This window comes from Mytilus californianus, unplaced genomic scaffold (assembly GCF_021869535.1).
Source record: "Mytilus californianus isolate M0D057914Y unplaced genomic scaffold, xbMytCali1.0.p SCAF_4, whole genome shotgun sequence".
Taxonomy (NCBI): domain Eukaryota; kingdom Metazoa; phylum Mollusca; class Bivalvia; order Mytilida; family Mytilidae; genus Mytilus; species Mytilus californianus.
Genome location: NW_026262690.1, coordinates 84637476 through 84655932, shown reverse-complemented (window position 1 = coordinate 84655932; position 18457 = coordinate 84637476). Strand labels below are relative to the sequence as shown.

The 18457-nt window shown below is 31.6% G+C and overlaps 2 protein-coding genes across 10 annotated transcripts in view; one reads left to right on the top strand and one right to left on the bottom strand.

Annotated features, from left to right (window-relative positions):
- The window catches only part of LOC127738752 (echinoderm microtubule-associated protein-like 2), a 107469-nt gene extending 95057 nt beyond the window's left edge, over positions 1–12412 (bottom strand). For 5 of the 8 annotated variants that reach the window (XM_052250105.1, XM_052250101.1, XM_052250106.1 and 2 more), the window contains exon 1: positions 12316–12411. In XM_052250105.1, the coding sequence (XP_052106065.1) occupies positions 12316–12361 (46 nt within the window). In that variant the 5' untranslated portion in view covers positions 12362–12411. Of the gene's footprint in view, positions 1–509; positions 553–2441; positions 2462–12315 lie in introns of those variants that run through there. The other 3 variants (XM_052250103.1, XM_052250102.1, XM_052250104.1) reach the window with 3 other exon arrangements.
- LOC127738761 (uncharacterized) overlaps positions 1–18457 on the top strand; it is a 40750-nt gene that overhangs the window by 1347 nt on the left and 20946 nt on the right. The window contains exons 1-4 of one of the 2 annotated variants that reach the window (XM_052250121.1): positions 12624–12678; positions 15194–15355; positions 16302–16429; positions 17012–17096. In XM_052250121.1, the coding sequence (XP_052106081.1) occupies positions 12673–12678; positions 15194–15355; positions 16302–16429; positions 17012–17096 (381 nt within the window). In that variant the 5' untranslated portion in view covers positions 12624–12672. Of the gene's footprint in view, positions 1–12623; positions 12679–15193; positions 15356–16301; positions 16430–17011; positions 17097–18457 lie in introns of those variants that run through there. The other variant, XM_052250122.1, reaches the window with a different exon arrangement.

Sequence of the window (18457 nt, the reverse complement as noted above, 5' to 3'; positions counted from 1 at the left end):
GCCTACTTTTATATTTCCCGACCAAGCTATATTAGTACTTACTTCAAATTCACAAAACCAGGCTTAAGTTGCAAATCATTTCTCTCATCACACAAATATTGAAATCATCCTTTTATTCTAAGAATATGTAAGGGGACAGTCTAGAAACTGACTTCTTATTTCTTGAATGCCTAAACAACAGGAACTGATTTCATTCATTGTTGTATTTTCTTTTTTAGAAAAGTATTGCAATGGATCCCAATTTCTGATATGTCTAACAGCACTGCTTACAGGGATCAAAATATAAATTTGTTCACAAAATGTCAAAATTAAGAGATCCATTAATAAGATAAAGATATAGATAGTAAGGATGCTGAAAAATAAATGACAAGCAGTATTTGCAAATAACTGTTAAGTGTACATGTGTACACTATAACTATCAGGGGAGATAACAACTGAGTTAAATCTAATTTACACAAGCCGGTAATTGCAAAATGACAATAAATTGAAACGTGCTTTCTTCACATTACCTAGAATATCATCAGGGACAAAATCCATTGTAACACCTGCACCACGCCATTAAATCAATAACAATCGATCCTAGTGCCTTCCTAATGTACGACTACTTTATATAGGTAAGTATTTGTCCTCGCAATTATGATACTCAAATTCTCCCAATTAAAGTAAACAGCCTTGTTACAAAAAAAAATATATCTCCCTGAGGCTAAAATCAATAATCCTTGAATCGACTCCATCCAATAATCTATAAAAAGTATGAATCATGATGATCGACAATAGAATTTTTCCTTTCCTCCATATGGTCTGTTTGATTTCTTTTGTCAGTGTTATTAAGAAGTGGATTGAAAATTTTTAATAAAAATAAGTATTTACTTTGACGGATTTCTAAAAAGAACACTTGCTGATAATTACACAGTAAGAAGTCTTATGATTTTGATCTCTTATTCATTTACATATTGATTAAATAGTATTCTGTTCTGACCCTACACTTTTGTGGTTTTGAATATCATGTGATTTATGATATGATGTACTTTGATGTTTAATTTGTATTTTTAATTAAAAAGGTTTTTTGAAGTGAACTACACCTGAAATGTTTTATTGCAATAGGAAACACTTTAAACATGTCACAGTTTTTTGGTGGGAGTATATATATATAAATAATTTTATAAGAAATTCACATTTATACCCCAAGGGGTTGAAGGCATATGAACAATATTATACAAATATATTTATACAATGCAAAAATTATAAAATATTAAAACAAAACATCGTATACTGGTCCTAAAACAGTAATAATATCTATGCAGGTGGTATGGTGTCCACTCTCCTCAGTGTAAATGACATTTTATTGAACGGAACCGTTTTTAAAGCTGTATAATATAATTGAAAATTTGAAAACGCTAGTATCATGTTAAAATATATATGATTAAATCTAAAAAGGGAACTTATAAATATTAAAACATGGGAAGTAAAACACAATATCAGCAAATATTGATTTCCAAAAGTTGCATCTGCTTTGTGTGCTTCAAATTATATGAAAATAAAGTAAGTTATCCCTTATTTCATCTGTTTCAAATAAAACTGTTTTACATTTGTCATTTCGGGGCCTTTATTAGCTTGCTATGCATTATGGGTTTTGCTCATTGTTGATTGCCATAACCTATAGTTACTAACTTCAACGTCATTTGATCTCTTGTGGAGAGTTGTCTCATCGGCAATCATATCACATCTTCTTGTTTTTAAATTCAAATATATTTTTATGTAAATTAATCATTTTTAAAGGTGGTGATAGTACAAACCTATTAAACCTATTAAAGAAAAATCATAAATAAACTAAGGTGTAAATGTGTATTTTTATAAATACGATTATATAGGTATAAATATTAAGTATAATTACGCATATATGTTAATTAAACTCCACACATATATATATATATATATTATATGTATATGAAATTATTAAAATGATAATATATAACTTGTCAAAATAACTGGAAAGACAGATGATAATGAGGGAAAAAGAGAGAAAGGCACAGAAACCAGAGTTATCATTCTATTCTATTACAACCGTTCTTAAGATTAACTCTTAACTTCTATACTTTGTGTATAGCGGCTTTTTAGAACAGAGTACTATTATGGACCTTTTTTCATTTTTGTCATTTTATTTCTTCAAGTAAACATATCCAGTTATATTTCCATACTTTAAATAGAACTTCATAGCTCCTCAGATATTTTGACAAGGTAAGTTTCTCTAGTAATTTGTACAATGAAATTTCAGTATTTTGAATCCTATATTAAAATCAAAAAGTCAACCATTATAGGTAATTTGATTATGTAATACATATACAAAAGTTCTTTGTTACGAAAGTTTCATTGTCATGTGACTATGTAATATTCTCCTATGATATATTTTATGTGGTTACATTTTATGTGTATAATCTTACACAAGACTAATTGTTTCCATCTGTAATAAAAATGAACAGACTCAAGAAAGATTTTATACATGCATTTGACATGATTATATAATGCATTCAGTATTTAAATATTTACAAACCGAAAATGCAGAAAAATATATATGAATATTACAAAGTTAACTCATTCATAGACATGATGGATTGATTAATTTTTGGTGTTTAACACCACTTTCAACTCAATGGCTTTTCATGGCGGCCAGTTTTTATTGGTGGAGGAAGCATGTGTGCTAACAGAGAACTTACAATCCTAGTTAACTAAGATTGGAATCAAACGCACCTACCACATGCAGGGGTTCAACTCAAAAACCACAATATTGACAGGCTAGTGATAAGTACATGTAGTTAGACTACTTAGATCACTCAGCAACGGAGACCCCTGATAAACATGAAAAATTAGATTCCGATTATAGACATACCTTAGGAATGAACACAAATGAAACAAATATGTATAAACAGAGCTGAGCAAATAAACCATGAACCCAGGGTTAGACATTTAAGGTTATCGGATTCCCCAGGATATGTGAAAGTCATTCTCGGGTAAGTAAAAGCTGCAATGTACTTGTCAGATTCGGAAGAAAAAAATAAAATTGAAAACATGGAAAAATACTGAATCTAGCCTACTGGTATTTCATGATTTTGGCCAACTACTTTTCTGTAAATTTTAAAAGTTATCAATAAAATTAACAATAACCATGCTAGAGGAAACCTGAATACCTGCTGGGTCAGGTATATAACCAAACTCTTCAAATAATGGTTGACGTCTATGACATAAAGATAGGTTAATTACACGTTATTACTTGAGCAATTGACATGAGAAAAGCTCAAATGTCTGTTGTAGGGGTGACAAGCTTAGCAGTACGGGTATAATGTATAAGTTAAAGTGAAAAATAAATAAGAGCTCTTGGCCAATAATTATAAGGCCCCTCCAATAAACTAGAAATTGACATAGCACTTCTTTCATTATTGAAAACAGAGAGTACTTACTAATCAAAATTCATACATATGTGTGTGAATAACAAGAGATGTGAGGTATACATCAATGAAACATTAACCCAAAAACACAAACAACCAAAAGACTTCCAGCGGCCAAACTATAATCCTTAATAAAACATATTAACAGACAGGTTTCTTAATACAATAAATTAAACTCCAAATCCTGCTGAATCTGAAAAAGTTGTCAATAAAGTACTGTAAATTCAGAAATTATTGCGTGCATTTATTATTGCGATTTTGTCATTTTAGACTTAAATGCGATTTTAATTTTTACGATTTTGAGAAATATTTCAAAATGTGAGTTTAAATTATTGCGTTTACAACTCTGTCGCATTTGTCGCAATAATAAAAACCTCGCAATAATTTCTGAATTTACAGTAAACAGAACATGCAGAAACTATCAAATTCTCCAAATAAGTGATATCTACTTTACGAACAACCAATGCTGATATTTTGAAGTGAAGGAAGGCTTGATGTTATTTCAATATGATCAACAAGTTAAGGTACTTTGAGCTTGCTTTCAGTAACTTTTATCATTCTTGGATACAATTTTGTTTAACATTGTTTTGCTTGTTAACTTACATGCAGTTGTTCTTTTTTTATGTTATCTATTTCATAATTACGGTTATTATAGATAAAAGTGATTTTCCTGGACATATTTTAATTGCATATACCATGTATATGTAGCTTCTATATTTCACTAATTGAAATCATATGTAGGACAGTTGAAATCTCACAAACCAGTTTATACCCTCCCCCCAAATTTATTCAGAACAATTCTATACTCTGGGTTATTTAGATCCTAGGCGAACATACATGAATTGTATAAACATTTTTATTGTTGAAGACCTTTAGAAGTCATTTGTTTCTTTTTTGCTATTGGGTTGCTGTTTCATTAACATATACTCCATTTCTCTTATTTTATTAAAAATTGTCAAGCATATATATATCCCTTTATTTTTTGCAAGTGGTAAATTTCATTTATTTGCTATTTTTTAGATTTTTTTAAATGTAAGTTGACAAAGTATTCCTCTCAGTTGAAACAGCTGGAATCATTATTCATAGGACTTAACCTTTTTTTGACCTGAGTCATTTTGATTTCAACAGGTGTCAGTTTGAAAATTAGCTCTTGTAACATTCTCAATTAGGTGGTTAAGAACTGTTCATTCACCATGTTCACATGCATAAAACATTTCTATATACATGTATATATACTTTTTTTTTCATCAAAGAAAATCATTTAACTGTCTTTCCATGCAACACAAGAAATGGCAAATGATAACAATTGTTTAAAGGAAAAATGCAAGTTGCGTTAAGAATTTCGGCAAAAAAATCAAATTCTTTTCGTCAAAATTGCTTAGTAATAGATTTTTTTATCATGAAAATGCATAAATTAAAGTGAAATGATGTTAAATTTCAAGTTTGAATTAAAAAAAATTCTTAAAAAAACACTATAAGAGTGAAGTTATGAAATAGTTTAGAATGTAAACAATTTGTTTAGATGATTAAAAAGATTGCATATTGTAAAATGTTAAAATCTACTCTTTTGGGTTAATTTCGTTGATTTCACGATCATGTATAATGCACGAAAATATCCTTCAGGCAAATACTTTGTACAAGTAAAAAAATATTGATTTGAAAGGCCCACATAATGACAGGTTGTTGGATGTGTGAATTTTACCCTCATACGAAAAGTTAAATTTCACGATAGTGTAAGACATGTATAAACTTTTTGAAAAAAGTAAACATGGAAAAACAAGCATTCTGTGAGTATTGCATGGCAATACATGTACATGGTCCCCTACCAGTTAAAAATTCATTGTAATGGAACTAAATTCTAACTTGATCTATAACTTGTTATGGTGTAAACTACATAAAAATATCAAGTCAAAATTTTCAAGCATGACGAAAAAAACTGTTGAAAACTAGTTATTTAAGTGAATTTTCTATGTCCAAAGACCATAACTCTGCACAAAATCATCAAACCGGAACAAAATTCCTACTTGATCTGTAACTTGTCACGATAAAACTATATACTAATTATCAAAACAATATCTTCAAGAATGACAAACAAACCTACCACTAAATTCTACAAACAATTTACCAAAGAAAAGGAAAAAAATCCAAAATGTCATTTTGCCTTTTAAAAAATGAGTTATTTCCCTTTGAACAGAAAACTACTAATTAATAAGTATTTCATCAAAAATTTAATTCTAAGGAAAGGGCTTTAACTGAACAAAGAGTGTAACTTGTCATGATAAATCAATAAACCAAATATCAAATCAATATCTTCAAGCACGAAGAAAAAAAGTCTGGAAAACGGATTTGCCGGACTGACAGATGGACAGACAGACGGACGGAGTGCAAACCTTAAGTCCCCTTCGACTTCGTCGGTAGGGGAATAATTAGTAAAAGAGGATGGGATCAAGGCTACAAGTAGAACAATTATGTAGTCATCCGTGACATATATTCCATAAATAGGTCAAGTATTTCATCAAAAATTTAATTCTAGGTAAAGGGCTTATACTGAACAAAGAGAAAAGCTTAAATCGTGAAAATTGAACTTGACCTGTAACTTGTCATGATAAAACAATAAACCAAATATCAAAACAATATCTTCAAGCACGAAGAAAAAAAGTCTGGAAAACTGATTTGCCTGACTGACAGATGGACAGACAGACGGACAGACGGACAGAGTGCAAACCTAAAGTCCCCTTCGACCCGAAGTCGGTAGGGGACTAATAAAATATTGGATGATAAATATCAAGAATGAAATTCATGTATGAGACGGAAACCAGGTGCAAAACACTAGTGTTTTTGTTTAAGGCCATACAAATCATTCCATTAGCTTCTCAGATAAACTCAAAACACAAAAATATCCTTCAAGCAAGTAGTTTGTACAAGTAAAAAAATTATCGATTGGGAAGAGCCCACATATTGTTTGATGGGTGATTTTTACCCTCACACTTAAAGTTAATACATAAGTGAAAATATTCATGTTTACAATATATATATACCGGTATATATATATATATAAATGTCCTGCTGAAGGAGATTTCTTAAACTGATTCCTAAATGTCTGTTGATTTTTTTGTGTTACCTTGTACCCCATTTCTCCATTTACTCATACCTATTTAAATTTCTTCCAAGGAAATATTTATATATGCATAAACCGAATTTTGAATATCAAAATTTACAATACAGAAGGGATTAATGTTCGACTGAAATCCATTCAGTGTGAGGATATTTCTCATCTTAAACGAAACTTAAATGCAGAAATAATTTAGGTGGCTGCTTATTAATTCAACAATATCTAAAATGTGCATCACATTTTAATTGCTTCACATTTTTCTTGTCAGGCCTTTTAAAACCCACTATATAGTATGGTTTTTTTCTCAATGTTAAAGGCCATTTGGTTGCCTATAATTGCTTACATCCACTTCATTTAAACTCTGGTGGATTGAGTTGTCTCATTTGCAATCATCCCACATCTCCTTATTTTAGTAACTTAACAACATTTAGAAGAAATGATACATACAAGTTTGAAGACATCCATTTAGTAGACCTTTAGTGAATCTTATACTATGGACACAGAAACTGCCCGATATATATCTAACGACACAAAACATACCCATAGTATATCCTATCCTAAGGAGCCAAAAAACAGATTGATAGCATACCAACAGAAGGGGGTATAATCCCGGTATATAAGAGATAAAATATGAGTTAGATGATCATTTAAATTATCTTTAACTTCTTAAAACATGTAAACTGTTGTTCAGCTGTATAAAACAAATAAAATAACTATTAAAATAACTGATAATTGTGTAAAATAAAATGCTTCGCTGGGCGCAGCTTGATACGACCGCAGAGGTCGAACCCTGAACAGTTGGGGCAAGTATGGACACAACATTCAAGCTTGATACAGCTCTGAATTTGGATTGTGATTAAATATTTGACACAGCATAGGTTTCTGACACAGAAAGAATGTGGTCTAAGAACTTCAATTTTTTTAATTTACCTATTATGGTCCAATGTCCAAAATCAAAATACATGGTTAGATTCAGCATATCAAAGAACCCCATATATTCAATTTTTGTTGAAATCAAACAAAGTTTAATTTTGGACCCCAACTTGGACAAACTTGAAAACTGGTCCCATAATCAAAAATCTAAACACATGTTTAGATTCAGCATATCAAAGTACCCGAAGAATTCAATTTTTGTTAAAATCAAACTAAGTTTAATTTTGGACCCTTTGGACCTTAATGTAGACAAATTTAAAAAACGGGACCCTAAATTAAAAATCTAAAAACACAGTTAAATTTGGCATATCAAAGAACCCCAATAATTCAATTTTTGATGAAATCAAACAAAGTTTAATTTTGGACCCTTTTGACCTCAATATGAACCAATTTGATAGCGGGCCCACAAATAAAAAATCTAAATACATGGTAAGATTCAGCATATCAAAGAACCCCATATATTCAATTTTTGTTGAAATCAAACGAAGTTTAATTTTGGACCCCAATTTGGACCAACTTGAAAACTGGGCCAAAAATCTAAAATCTAAATACATGTTTAGATTCAGCATATCAAAGAACCCCATATATTCAATTTTTGTTGAAATCAAACAAAGTTTAATTTTGGACCCTTTGGACCTCAATGTGGACCAATTTAAAAACGGGGCCCAAAATCCAAAAACTTAATACACGGTTAGATTCAGCATATTAAAGAACCCCAAGAATTCAAGAATAAAACCCCATTGAAATTGATCAAGAAATAAGCAATTTATACGAAGTATCTTCTTTTGCACAATACTGTGCAATTGAATATTTCTTGCTATTGCGCAATACTGTACAATTGACAATTTCTTGCTATTGCGCAATATTGTGCTATTGGATATTTCTTGCTATTGCGCAATACTGTTAAATTGAAGATTTCTTGCTATTGCGCAATACTGTGCAATTGAAGATTTCTTGCTATTGTGCAATACTGTGCAATTGAAAATTTCTTGCTATTGCACAATACTTATTATATAATAATTTACACATCCTGTTTGGTGTGTATCTCCTACCATATCATTATTATTTGCTTTTAAATATAAATCAGAAATAACCAACTTAAAATGGAAAATTTTAAAAGAAAAAAAAAAGGAAAAAAAGAAAAAAAAAAAAAAAAAAATCCCCCCCCCAATTTTTTGAACCCCCTTATGATTCATCACCCCCAAACTCAATCCCAGCCTTCCCTTTGTGGTATGGTACCTTGCAGTACAATTTCAGAGAGATCCATACACTTGAACACAAGTTATTGTCTGGAAACTAGAAAAATGCTTATTTTTGGCCCCTTTTTGGCCCCCAATTCCTAAACGTTTCGGGCAATTACCCCCAAACTCAATTCCAGCTTTCCCTTTGTGATATGGAACCTTGTAGTACAATTTCAGAAATATCCAAACACTTACACACAAGTTATTGTCATGAAACTAGAAAAATGCTTGTTTTTTGCCCCTTTTTTGGCCCCTAATTCCTAAAATTTTGAGGCAATTACCCCCAAAATCAATTACAGCCTTCCCTTTGTGATATGGAACCTTGTGGTACATGTCAGAGAGATCCATACACTTACACACAAGTTATTGTCTGAAAGTTACAAAAATGCTTATTTTTGGCCCCTTTTTGGCCCCTAATTCCTTAACTGTTGGTACCATAACCCCCAAAATCAATCCCAACCTTCCTTTTGTGGTATTGAACCTTATGGTGAAATTTCATGGAGATCCATTCACTTAAACTAAAGTTAGAGTGCGAAAACCAATGTGTCTTCGGACGACGCCGGACGACGCCGACGACGACGACGACGACAACGACGACGACGACGACGACGACGACGCCAACGTCATACCAATATACGACCAAAAAATTTTTAATTTTTGCGGTCGTATAAAAAGTACATGTATCTCTCCATGTAGACTTGATATGAGGGATCTATAACCTTTTATCATGTGGACTATGACTGAACCCTTCTAGCATATAGATTATCAGAAATTAAAACATTTAAAGTTCTGAAGAAATTCAGCGTTAATGTACGTATGCTGATACCCATTAATTAACAAAAGAAATATTTTCATACATTGATTCAATTGACTGCAGCATTAGTACAATGCAATCCAATACATGGTAAAATAAAATATTGGATGATAAATATCAAGAATGAAATCTATGTATGACCTGGAAACCAGGTGCAAAACACAAGTATTTTTGTTTAAGGCCATTCAAAACATTCCATCAGGTTCTCAGATAAATTCTAAAATAGAATAGAGAATGGAACGTGGGAAATGTGTCAAAGAGACAACAACCCGACCAAAGAGCTGAAAACAGCCCATGGCCACCAATGGACCTTCAGTGCAGCAAGTTAATCCAACACCCTGAGGCTTCAGCTGGTCCCTAAACAATATTGTATACTTGTTCAGCAAAATGGATATTTAAAAAAAATTGAAAAATGGAGTTGGCACTCATACCACATCTTCCTATATCTAATTAAAATTATTAAGAGAATGTTTTGTTTTTGTAAGTTAAGATACATCTCTGTTAGAGTCTTTCATGTGTTCACATCTGATTTTCCTATAACTAACTACTTGTTCAGTTTCATAGAAATTTGTATTTTCTCTCTATCACAATTAAACATATACAAAATTAAACTTGCAGTCACCATTGTCAATAATAAATCTCTACATTTTATTTTGAACAGAAATACATATATTTTATTTCTTTTAGCTGGTTCTTTAGAATCTGAGATCTTGGTCAGAGAACCTTGTAATTGCATTAAGATTCTGTGCAGTTAACTCTCTAGAAATTAAAAATGGCAACTGTCATATTTGTCTTTCGTAAATTTTGTTACAATATAGGCTGTTAGTTTTCTAGTTTAAATTGATTCATATTTTTCATGTAGGTGCCTTCATAGTTACTATACCATATTGGTTTTTCTCATTGTTGAAGGCCGTACAGTTTATTACCACTTTATTTGGAACTCGGGTGAATAGTTCTCTCATTGGAAATCATACCGAATGTCCTTATTTTTTTATAATTTTCAGATTTCAGACACTTGCCATTTATTATCTTAAATGAGACATATATAAATTTTGCAGTAAGTCTAATTTTACAAGGCTACTTACTAGTTGTTCATTTCTTACAGCTAGCCTCGTATTTTTATGAGTTTTTAACTGGAACATATATATATATGGTAACTGCAATGTTCTTGAATGAAAAGCCTATAATGCCCCTTTTATACTACTGGAATATTTTTAGATTCATCAAACTTGATGTTTCAAGCTAACCTTAAACTAATTTCAGGGGCTGAAGAGAAACTGCTTTAGAATCATTTACTCACAATACCATAAAACAACTCTATCCCTAACTCACTATCAGGTTTATTATTCTGCCCTATTTATACTGACATTGGAGCATTCCGTGAGTCATACACTTCTAATAGACTGAATGCACTTAAACGTTCAGGAATAAAGACATCTTAAATTGGTTTACAGTCATAAATTTAATCTTTTAATGTTCAAAATATTAAAAAGAAATACCAGAAGAGCAGGAACTGTCAGTTTTTTAGTTTTAGTGTACACTTACATTTTATTTAGATGAAGTTAAAACTGACAGAAGAACTAAGAGGCAACAAATGTTAAAGTTAAAATTCTAGTAAAAAATGGAAAATTCTCATCTGTGCAATAAGAGATACTAAAAATTTGGTTAATTAATTCGTTATCAAGGAATTATAGCATGTATAGTTTGTAGAAAAGAAACGACATTATTATATTTGAATAATGAAAGTGCTTTTGCTCCATTGACCATGTTGACAATAATTGGGTAATACTAATTCTGTAACCCGAACAGGAGAGCCTGAGGCAAAAGGTTAATAATAATATAATAGATTATCAAATTTGTAGAATCATCAGAGCAGCCAGGATCTACTTCTAATTAGTTCTTTAAGGTTCATGTGGACCCTTTGTCTAAAATGGCTGCATTTTCACCTCAAAATTTACTCTGAGTACAGACAAACCTGTGCATCTGGAAAAGTTTTAAGGCATAGCATGCCCTAGATAAATAAAATTCAAATATATTTTGTGTTTTAGAAAATTAAAAAACTTAACCGGATTTTTCAGTGCACTTTTTTTCATTCCACCAGAAGGTGCCAAAATAAACAAAGTTGGGAAAGATGTTTGAGAACTTCCCCACAGGTAATAATTGAAGTGAACTGTTTTGATTGACATGGACAATAGATGGACAATAGATACCTGACAATAATTGGTGATTTAAACTGTGTACCTGAGTGGACCATATCAAGTGAAACTCAACTGTTTGTTAATTTTATCATCTTCTGCAGGGACGAAAAAAAGTGCACTGCTAAATCCAGTTAAGTTTTAAATTTTCTAAAACATACAATGCATTAGAAGTTTATTTATCTAGGGCATGCTATGCCTTAAAACTTTTCCAGATGCGCAGGTTTGTCTGTCCTCAGAGTAAATTTTGAGGTATAAATGCAGCCATTTTAGTCAAAGGGTCCACATGAACCTTAATTCTTTTTATTTGAGATTCAAAAGAAGTCTTTGCATTTTTATGCTGACATTAAAATCATGCACACTAAATGCCCTAACAAAGTAAGCTACTATAACTAAGTCAACTAAATTTGCTTTATTATTTGGTACCTTTTTTTATATAAGGGTAGCTCAGTCATGCATATGCACCGCCCACTAATGGGCGTGGTCTTGCACACAAGTGTCAGTTTTATAAAACAAATGCATTTAAAAGAATGAATACAAACTAAAGTGCATGCAAATATTAACAAGGATATATTACCGACACCATTAGCTATGCTAGATGAAAAGTCGGTGGATTCATCCATTTTCACTTTTCAGCGCACTTTCTGTGTGGAAAACGTCATCAGTTTGGTGTTCAACAGCTTGGTATATCTAAAATCCAACGTACTTATTTCAATAGTTCGTATTCGAACTCTTCAATTTTTTAAATGACAGATTTTACTTCTGATATAGCTCATTCACAATACTCAGAGGTAAAGTAATGTGATAGAATAATTGAGTTTACAAAATATCGTTCCGAACAGTTGTTTTACTAATTGACGGTGTTTGTCTAGATCTTTTCAGCCGCCATGAGTACACTGGGGCGGGAATATTAAAATCACAGTTCTCACTTAATATGCCTGTAAGGAAAACTATTCAAGTTAAAACATGATATATTGTCAGATCTAATCAATACCAACAAAAATGTAGAATTAGATAGCTTAAACATTCAAAAGATTCGTATATATGCCACCTGGGACTATTATAATATACAGAGACATATATACACAATATATCTACACATGTGTATATAATAATATATATGTCTCTGTAGTATACCACCTTTTATTAGATAATTTAGGTTTACAAAAATGACTGTTTACATCTCAAACACTACTGTATGCACAGGGGCTTGTTAAGTGGGTCATATGAGGTTTAACTGTCAATGGCAGTCGCTATCCTATATAAAATACCAAAATAGGATAGTGACTGCCATTGACAGTAAAATCTCGTCTTTCCGTATAGGAGAGCGACCTCCATTGAAGTAAAACCTTGTCTGACCGCTTTCGAGATGTTTCAGCCACACATTTCAGATAGTTCTTAACATTAAGTATATCATTAATTGGTTTTACAGAAGACTAAGTTAATTTGTTTTCAAAAAGGAATATTATTTAACAAAAAGCGATTTTGCCGGAGAGTGCATATATGCTCTGAAACAAGAAGACTTTTTCTTATGTCACACATGATTAAAAATATAAAGAATAGAGAATATAATGGGTTGTAAAAGTCTAAAGAATAACTGTGGAAAATAAAATAATTGTGGACAGCAATTTTCAGAATGATTGAATCACATTTACAGTTATTGTGTAATATTAAAGTAAATAGGTATTTTTTTCAGAGACTACATACCTGTCAACTGACCCATATCCTGTGGGTGACACCCGTAAATTTAACCCCCCACCCAGGATTTTTTAATCACCCGCCGGGTAGTTAAATAACCAGAGAATTCAGAAAATGACCCCGTTTTCTCCAGATTCTTGGGCCTTTAGACTGATTTCATAAGTGATTACCCTTTGAAATACCGGCAAATTCGTAATTCTTCTTGGACAGGAAGTTCAACTAGCTGTATAAACTGTCAAGTTAAGTGACTCATTAAGAGCACGGCTTCACTTGACAGCTTTGGTGTCAAACACACTTTTAATTAACACCAATTAGCTTAAGGTCATAAATAATTTATGTATTTCAAAGTTGTTTGACAAAAAATTTGAGTTACTTCCCCTTTTTTGTCACCTTTCACAATATACTCATTAAATTTATGTTTTTTTTGTAAAAAGATTAAATCTGAAGCAAATTGAATACTAATACAAATCAGAATATTACTTTTTATTATTTTTCTACATTTGTACCTTAGAACAATTAGAAAATTAATATTTTGAAAATTAATTTTTTCATCTCTACTTCTTAAAATGCTTAAATTTTTTATGTTACTCCAATATCAACTAACATCAATGAATGCTACTACATACAGCTGTACATGTATGTTGTTAATATGGCTTATGAATTGGTTTAAAATATGAAGAGGGATTATTGGTTGGCTTGTATTGATTTAGTATAATACATTAATATTTTCAATGACATATAAATGCAAAGTTTTAAATTATTTTCAGTTAATACTTAACCATGTGAACATTGTTTGGAAACTTTGATTTAAAATATAAAAATGTCCCCTAAATACTTAAATTCAACTGAAAAAAAGTTTGTATGGGTAATGACCTGAAATTTCTTCTTCAATGCAGGTCATGACCTGCATTTTCATTTTCATAGGTTGACAGGTATGAGACTAGTGTCTCGTGTGGTTTTGTCATAATCCATTACATTTTTTTTAAATTAAAGATTGATTCATGCTTTTTGGGTTCCATTTGTTCCTCAAAGTAATATATTCACCAACTGTAAGTTTGTATTACCTTGAACTTGGCTTGGATCCTCAGGTCTGTTTATAGTTATATATCTTGTTCAGTGTTTTCTCAACAATTACTTAACAAAAGCATAATTAGTACTTTAGATATATCAAAGAAATGATAATTAACAGTAAACAAATGATAAAAACAACAATCCTCTTTATTTTTAATGCCCCAACTACGATAGTAGTAGGGGCATTATGTTTTCTGGTCTGTGCGTCAGTTCATTCGTCCGTCCGTCTGTCCCACTTCAGGTTAAAGTTTTTGGTCAAGGTAGTTTTTGATGAAGTTGATGTCCAATCAACTTGAAACTTAGTACATATGTTCCCAATGATATGATCTTTCTAATTTTAATGCCTAATTAGAGTTTTGACCCCAATTTTACGGTCCACTGAACATAGAAAATGAAAGTGCGAGTGAGGCATCCGTGTACTATGGACACATTCTTGTTTAAATTTTTATCAAAGAATATACATTATGATTTAAAATGTATTTTTCCATTTGTTTCTTACGGTCTGCTTCTAAAATCAGTTACATTTTCCCTCCCTCAATATAACAATAAAAACCATGGCCAAAACAACCTTATAAAGTATGGCCTCCACCAAACGGCATAAGCAGAAGTATAACAATTGCATTTTGTGATTCATCATTCAGAATGGTAAAAAAGTCTCTAAAAAGTAGCATTGGTAATTATTTCAGCCAATTAGAAATGTGAGTGATGGCAGGTCATTTAAGGAAAGCCAGCCAGGACAGTACATTTATGACCCCATGTTTTGTATCCATGGGGGTGACATTGAGGATGAGGAGAGTGTTCCAGACATATCACAGCTACCATTCCAGTCCTACTTGAGTACTCCTCAGGTAAAATTAGGTTTGCATTACTCACATTTACTGAACACTTGATGTTGTAAATAAGCATGACATAATGAACAATCCAGTAAAATGGACCTTTGCAGATGTAAATATTTTTCGGATCTGTCTTTTGACTCTTTATTTAAATGTTCTTAATTGCTGAAAAAATCAATTGAATGAAAAGAATCTTGGATTTCTTATTAAGTTTTTCCTGCTGATTAAATCTGTGGTTCTCTCCAGACACTCCTGCTTCCTCCATCTATAAAAACTAGTAACGTCCATGATATAGCCAAGAGTGCTGAAAGTGGTTTTAAACCCCAACTATCAATCAATTTTATTAAGTTTAAGTGAAATCAATTGATTCTTATTCACCGAAGTTTTGTGTAAAGTGATGAGGGATATACACCAATGAGATAGCAAGCCAACAAGACAAAAAACCAGCAAATGTCTAGAGGTCAACATACATACAGTCTTCAATAGTGTAATAATTAAAAGTACCGGTATCAAAGAATTTAGCTCAAAGTCCTTTAACTGCTGATATGAATTGCCACCCTGCCATTATATCAGTGTCTGAACTTCAGAGTAGATTTCATACGTAAACATCATAAACAGTTCATAGAGACGCCATCTTGTGCAATGCCTAGAATAAGTTTTTAAACAGAATTTTGTTTAGTATAAGTACAATTTTTTTCAAGTTAAACTAAAAGACCGTGCCGGACCCTCATGGGTAGTCAAGGTCATTAAACACCCCCCTAGTAGTAGTACCTTCAGAAAAAACTGGTCAAAACTAAAATCAATTAACATACCTGTGAGTTAAGTTCAAAAGGGTAATAGATTATAACTAGTAGTAAGAAAAAATTTGAAGCTGATAAAGTTATCAAATTGCATAAATTGAATTTAGAGTTTATTATAAAAAGAATTTAATTCAATCTTTAAGCAATTTTTTTATCTGCAGAAAAGTCCAAATAATGTAGAAGAAGTACTGGCTGTTACTCCAGATGACAAGAAGACCCGCAGCACTGGCCAGAATAAAACACCAAGAACTATGATGAAAATGATGGAAAGACATAGAGAAAATGAAAGGTATATATGATGAACTTGATGTTGTAACTTTGTATTTTTTTCTTGCGATATTTCAGTTAAGATTGTCACATGAGCTTGATAAAAAGTATACACTGTTTAAAAATTCAAATCAATCTGACAGAACTCTCGTTAATCTGCTGTAAAAAATGTTTCACTTGAGATATTTTGATTTTAAAAGTGTGTGCTGTAAAATGTAGAAAATTAGAAGTTTTATTTCAGGAAGCTTGTCAAAATTGCCATGTAAACTAGCTTTACCATCACCTGAGGTCTACCACAATCTTCATCCAATTTTAAATTTCCAAACGATACATTAACCAGATATTTAAGTATGTATAAGGTAGAATTTATTCTTTCCCAAATAGAATTTGAACATAAAAATGAAAATTGTATTTGACTTTTCAATGAACCAAAAAATTTGCTCATAAGGATATTTGACTGGATGAATATATATGAAACAAGGACTGTCTACTGTTTTAATTCAAATTGTTAGCTAATACTTTAATATATTGTTGGATTTCTTTTGAATAGTTTGTTCTTGCTGGTGTCTAACCATATTGTTTGATTGACATTATTTGATTGCAGGGTACGTCATCACACGTTAAATAAAAGTATGAAGAAAGTATGTGACAGAGTTCCTGGATTAAGTCCATTCATGAAAGAAACAAAGGTACACAATAACATATTAAAACTACAAGGGCCATTTCAAAACTGATATTGGTGGGGAGGCCCTCAAATTAATTAATTGTTGGTGGTTGCAACTTCTTTAGAATTTTGTAAAAATTACCAGTATAAGTAAAATGAAAATTTTATATTATGTTGGTTGGGGTCTTAAAAAGTGCTCTCATGGCCCCATGTGTTTAATTCTGGAACAGCCCAAACACAGATAGAGACAGGAATCTATGCTAGGAAAGTCCATGAAAAAAACACCTATGAAACTTGAAAAACCAACATTGCAAATATTTGATATTAGAGAATTTATTTGTAGTGGTTTGTAAATTTTTTGATGGCTTGGTAAGGCCAAATTTCTGATTGTTGAATTGAGTTGGTCTATCCAATGTTTTGTTTTTTATGTATAAGCCAAAAACAAACCATTAACAAACAAAAAATCTAAAACTAAGGATTAGGCTAGTAGGACTTTTTGTCAGATGGGATATTTTCTTATTTGGCCTAAACATGATAAACTGCTAAAATTCAGCAATCCAAATGCCCCCGCCGTTATCGAAGGGGGCATTAAGTGTTACCCTTGTCCATACGTAGGGTCCTGAAATTGGTTTCCGTTTTCTAATTTTAGTTTACCTCAACCAAATGTTATGGAACTTATAAACAATGCTTATTACAGTCTGTGCCAAACTCTTTTGGTTTCTGGCTGACATTTGGTCAGACAGTGTTGTAGGTTTTGTCTGACCGAAACAGATTTTTGTCTGTCCGAAAAAAAATCAATCAAGCTTATTGTGTTGTTTATGTTTTTAAATGTACTGTGTTGTTTTATGGTAATATTTATGGTAAAAATTGCATTTCAGGAAAGCAGTTGATAAATTTTAATAAATAAAAATAATTGTTATACATGTATATATATATATTAGAGTATATTTTATAACTCGGACAGGAACATTTTAAAATTAGAGCAGCCTGTGATGAAAGTGTTTTGGATTCTCAAATTTTGAGATACATTTGCTCTGATACCATAATGACTTGTGCAAACTTCACATGACATCAGGGTCTTTATGTGTTTATGACCTTCCATTCATTATTGAATTTTCTCTCGGGTCTGTGCTCCTCATATTTGCGCTTTTTGTCATGATTGCTTCCTTCATCAGTCACGTTACGTTTCAAGGGCTTACTGGAGATATCCCCTTGAACATACTTCAGAGTAAACATTTTAACCGGAAGTTTTTATTTCTATCGATCTGTGCTCACGCATATCAAAATACAATAATAAGTCGCAGAACCGAGATGGTGAAGACACCAGACATACAGACCGGAATTGACATACGATTTGGTGGACCAGCGTCTATTTCATCGGTCTGG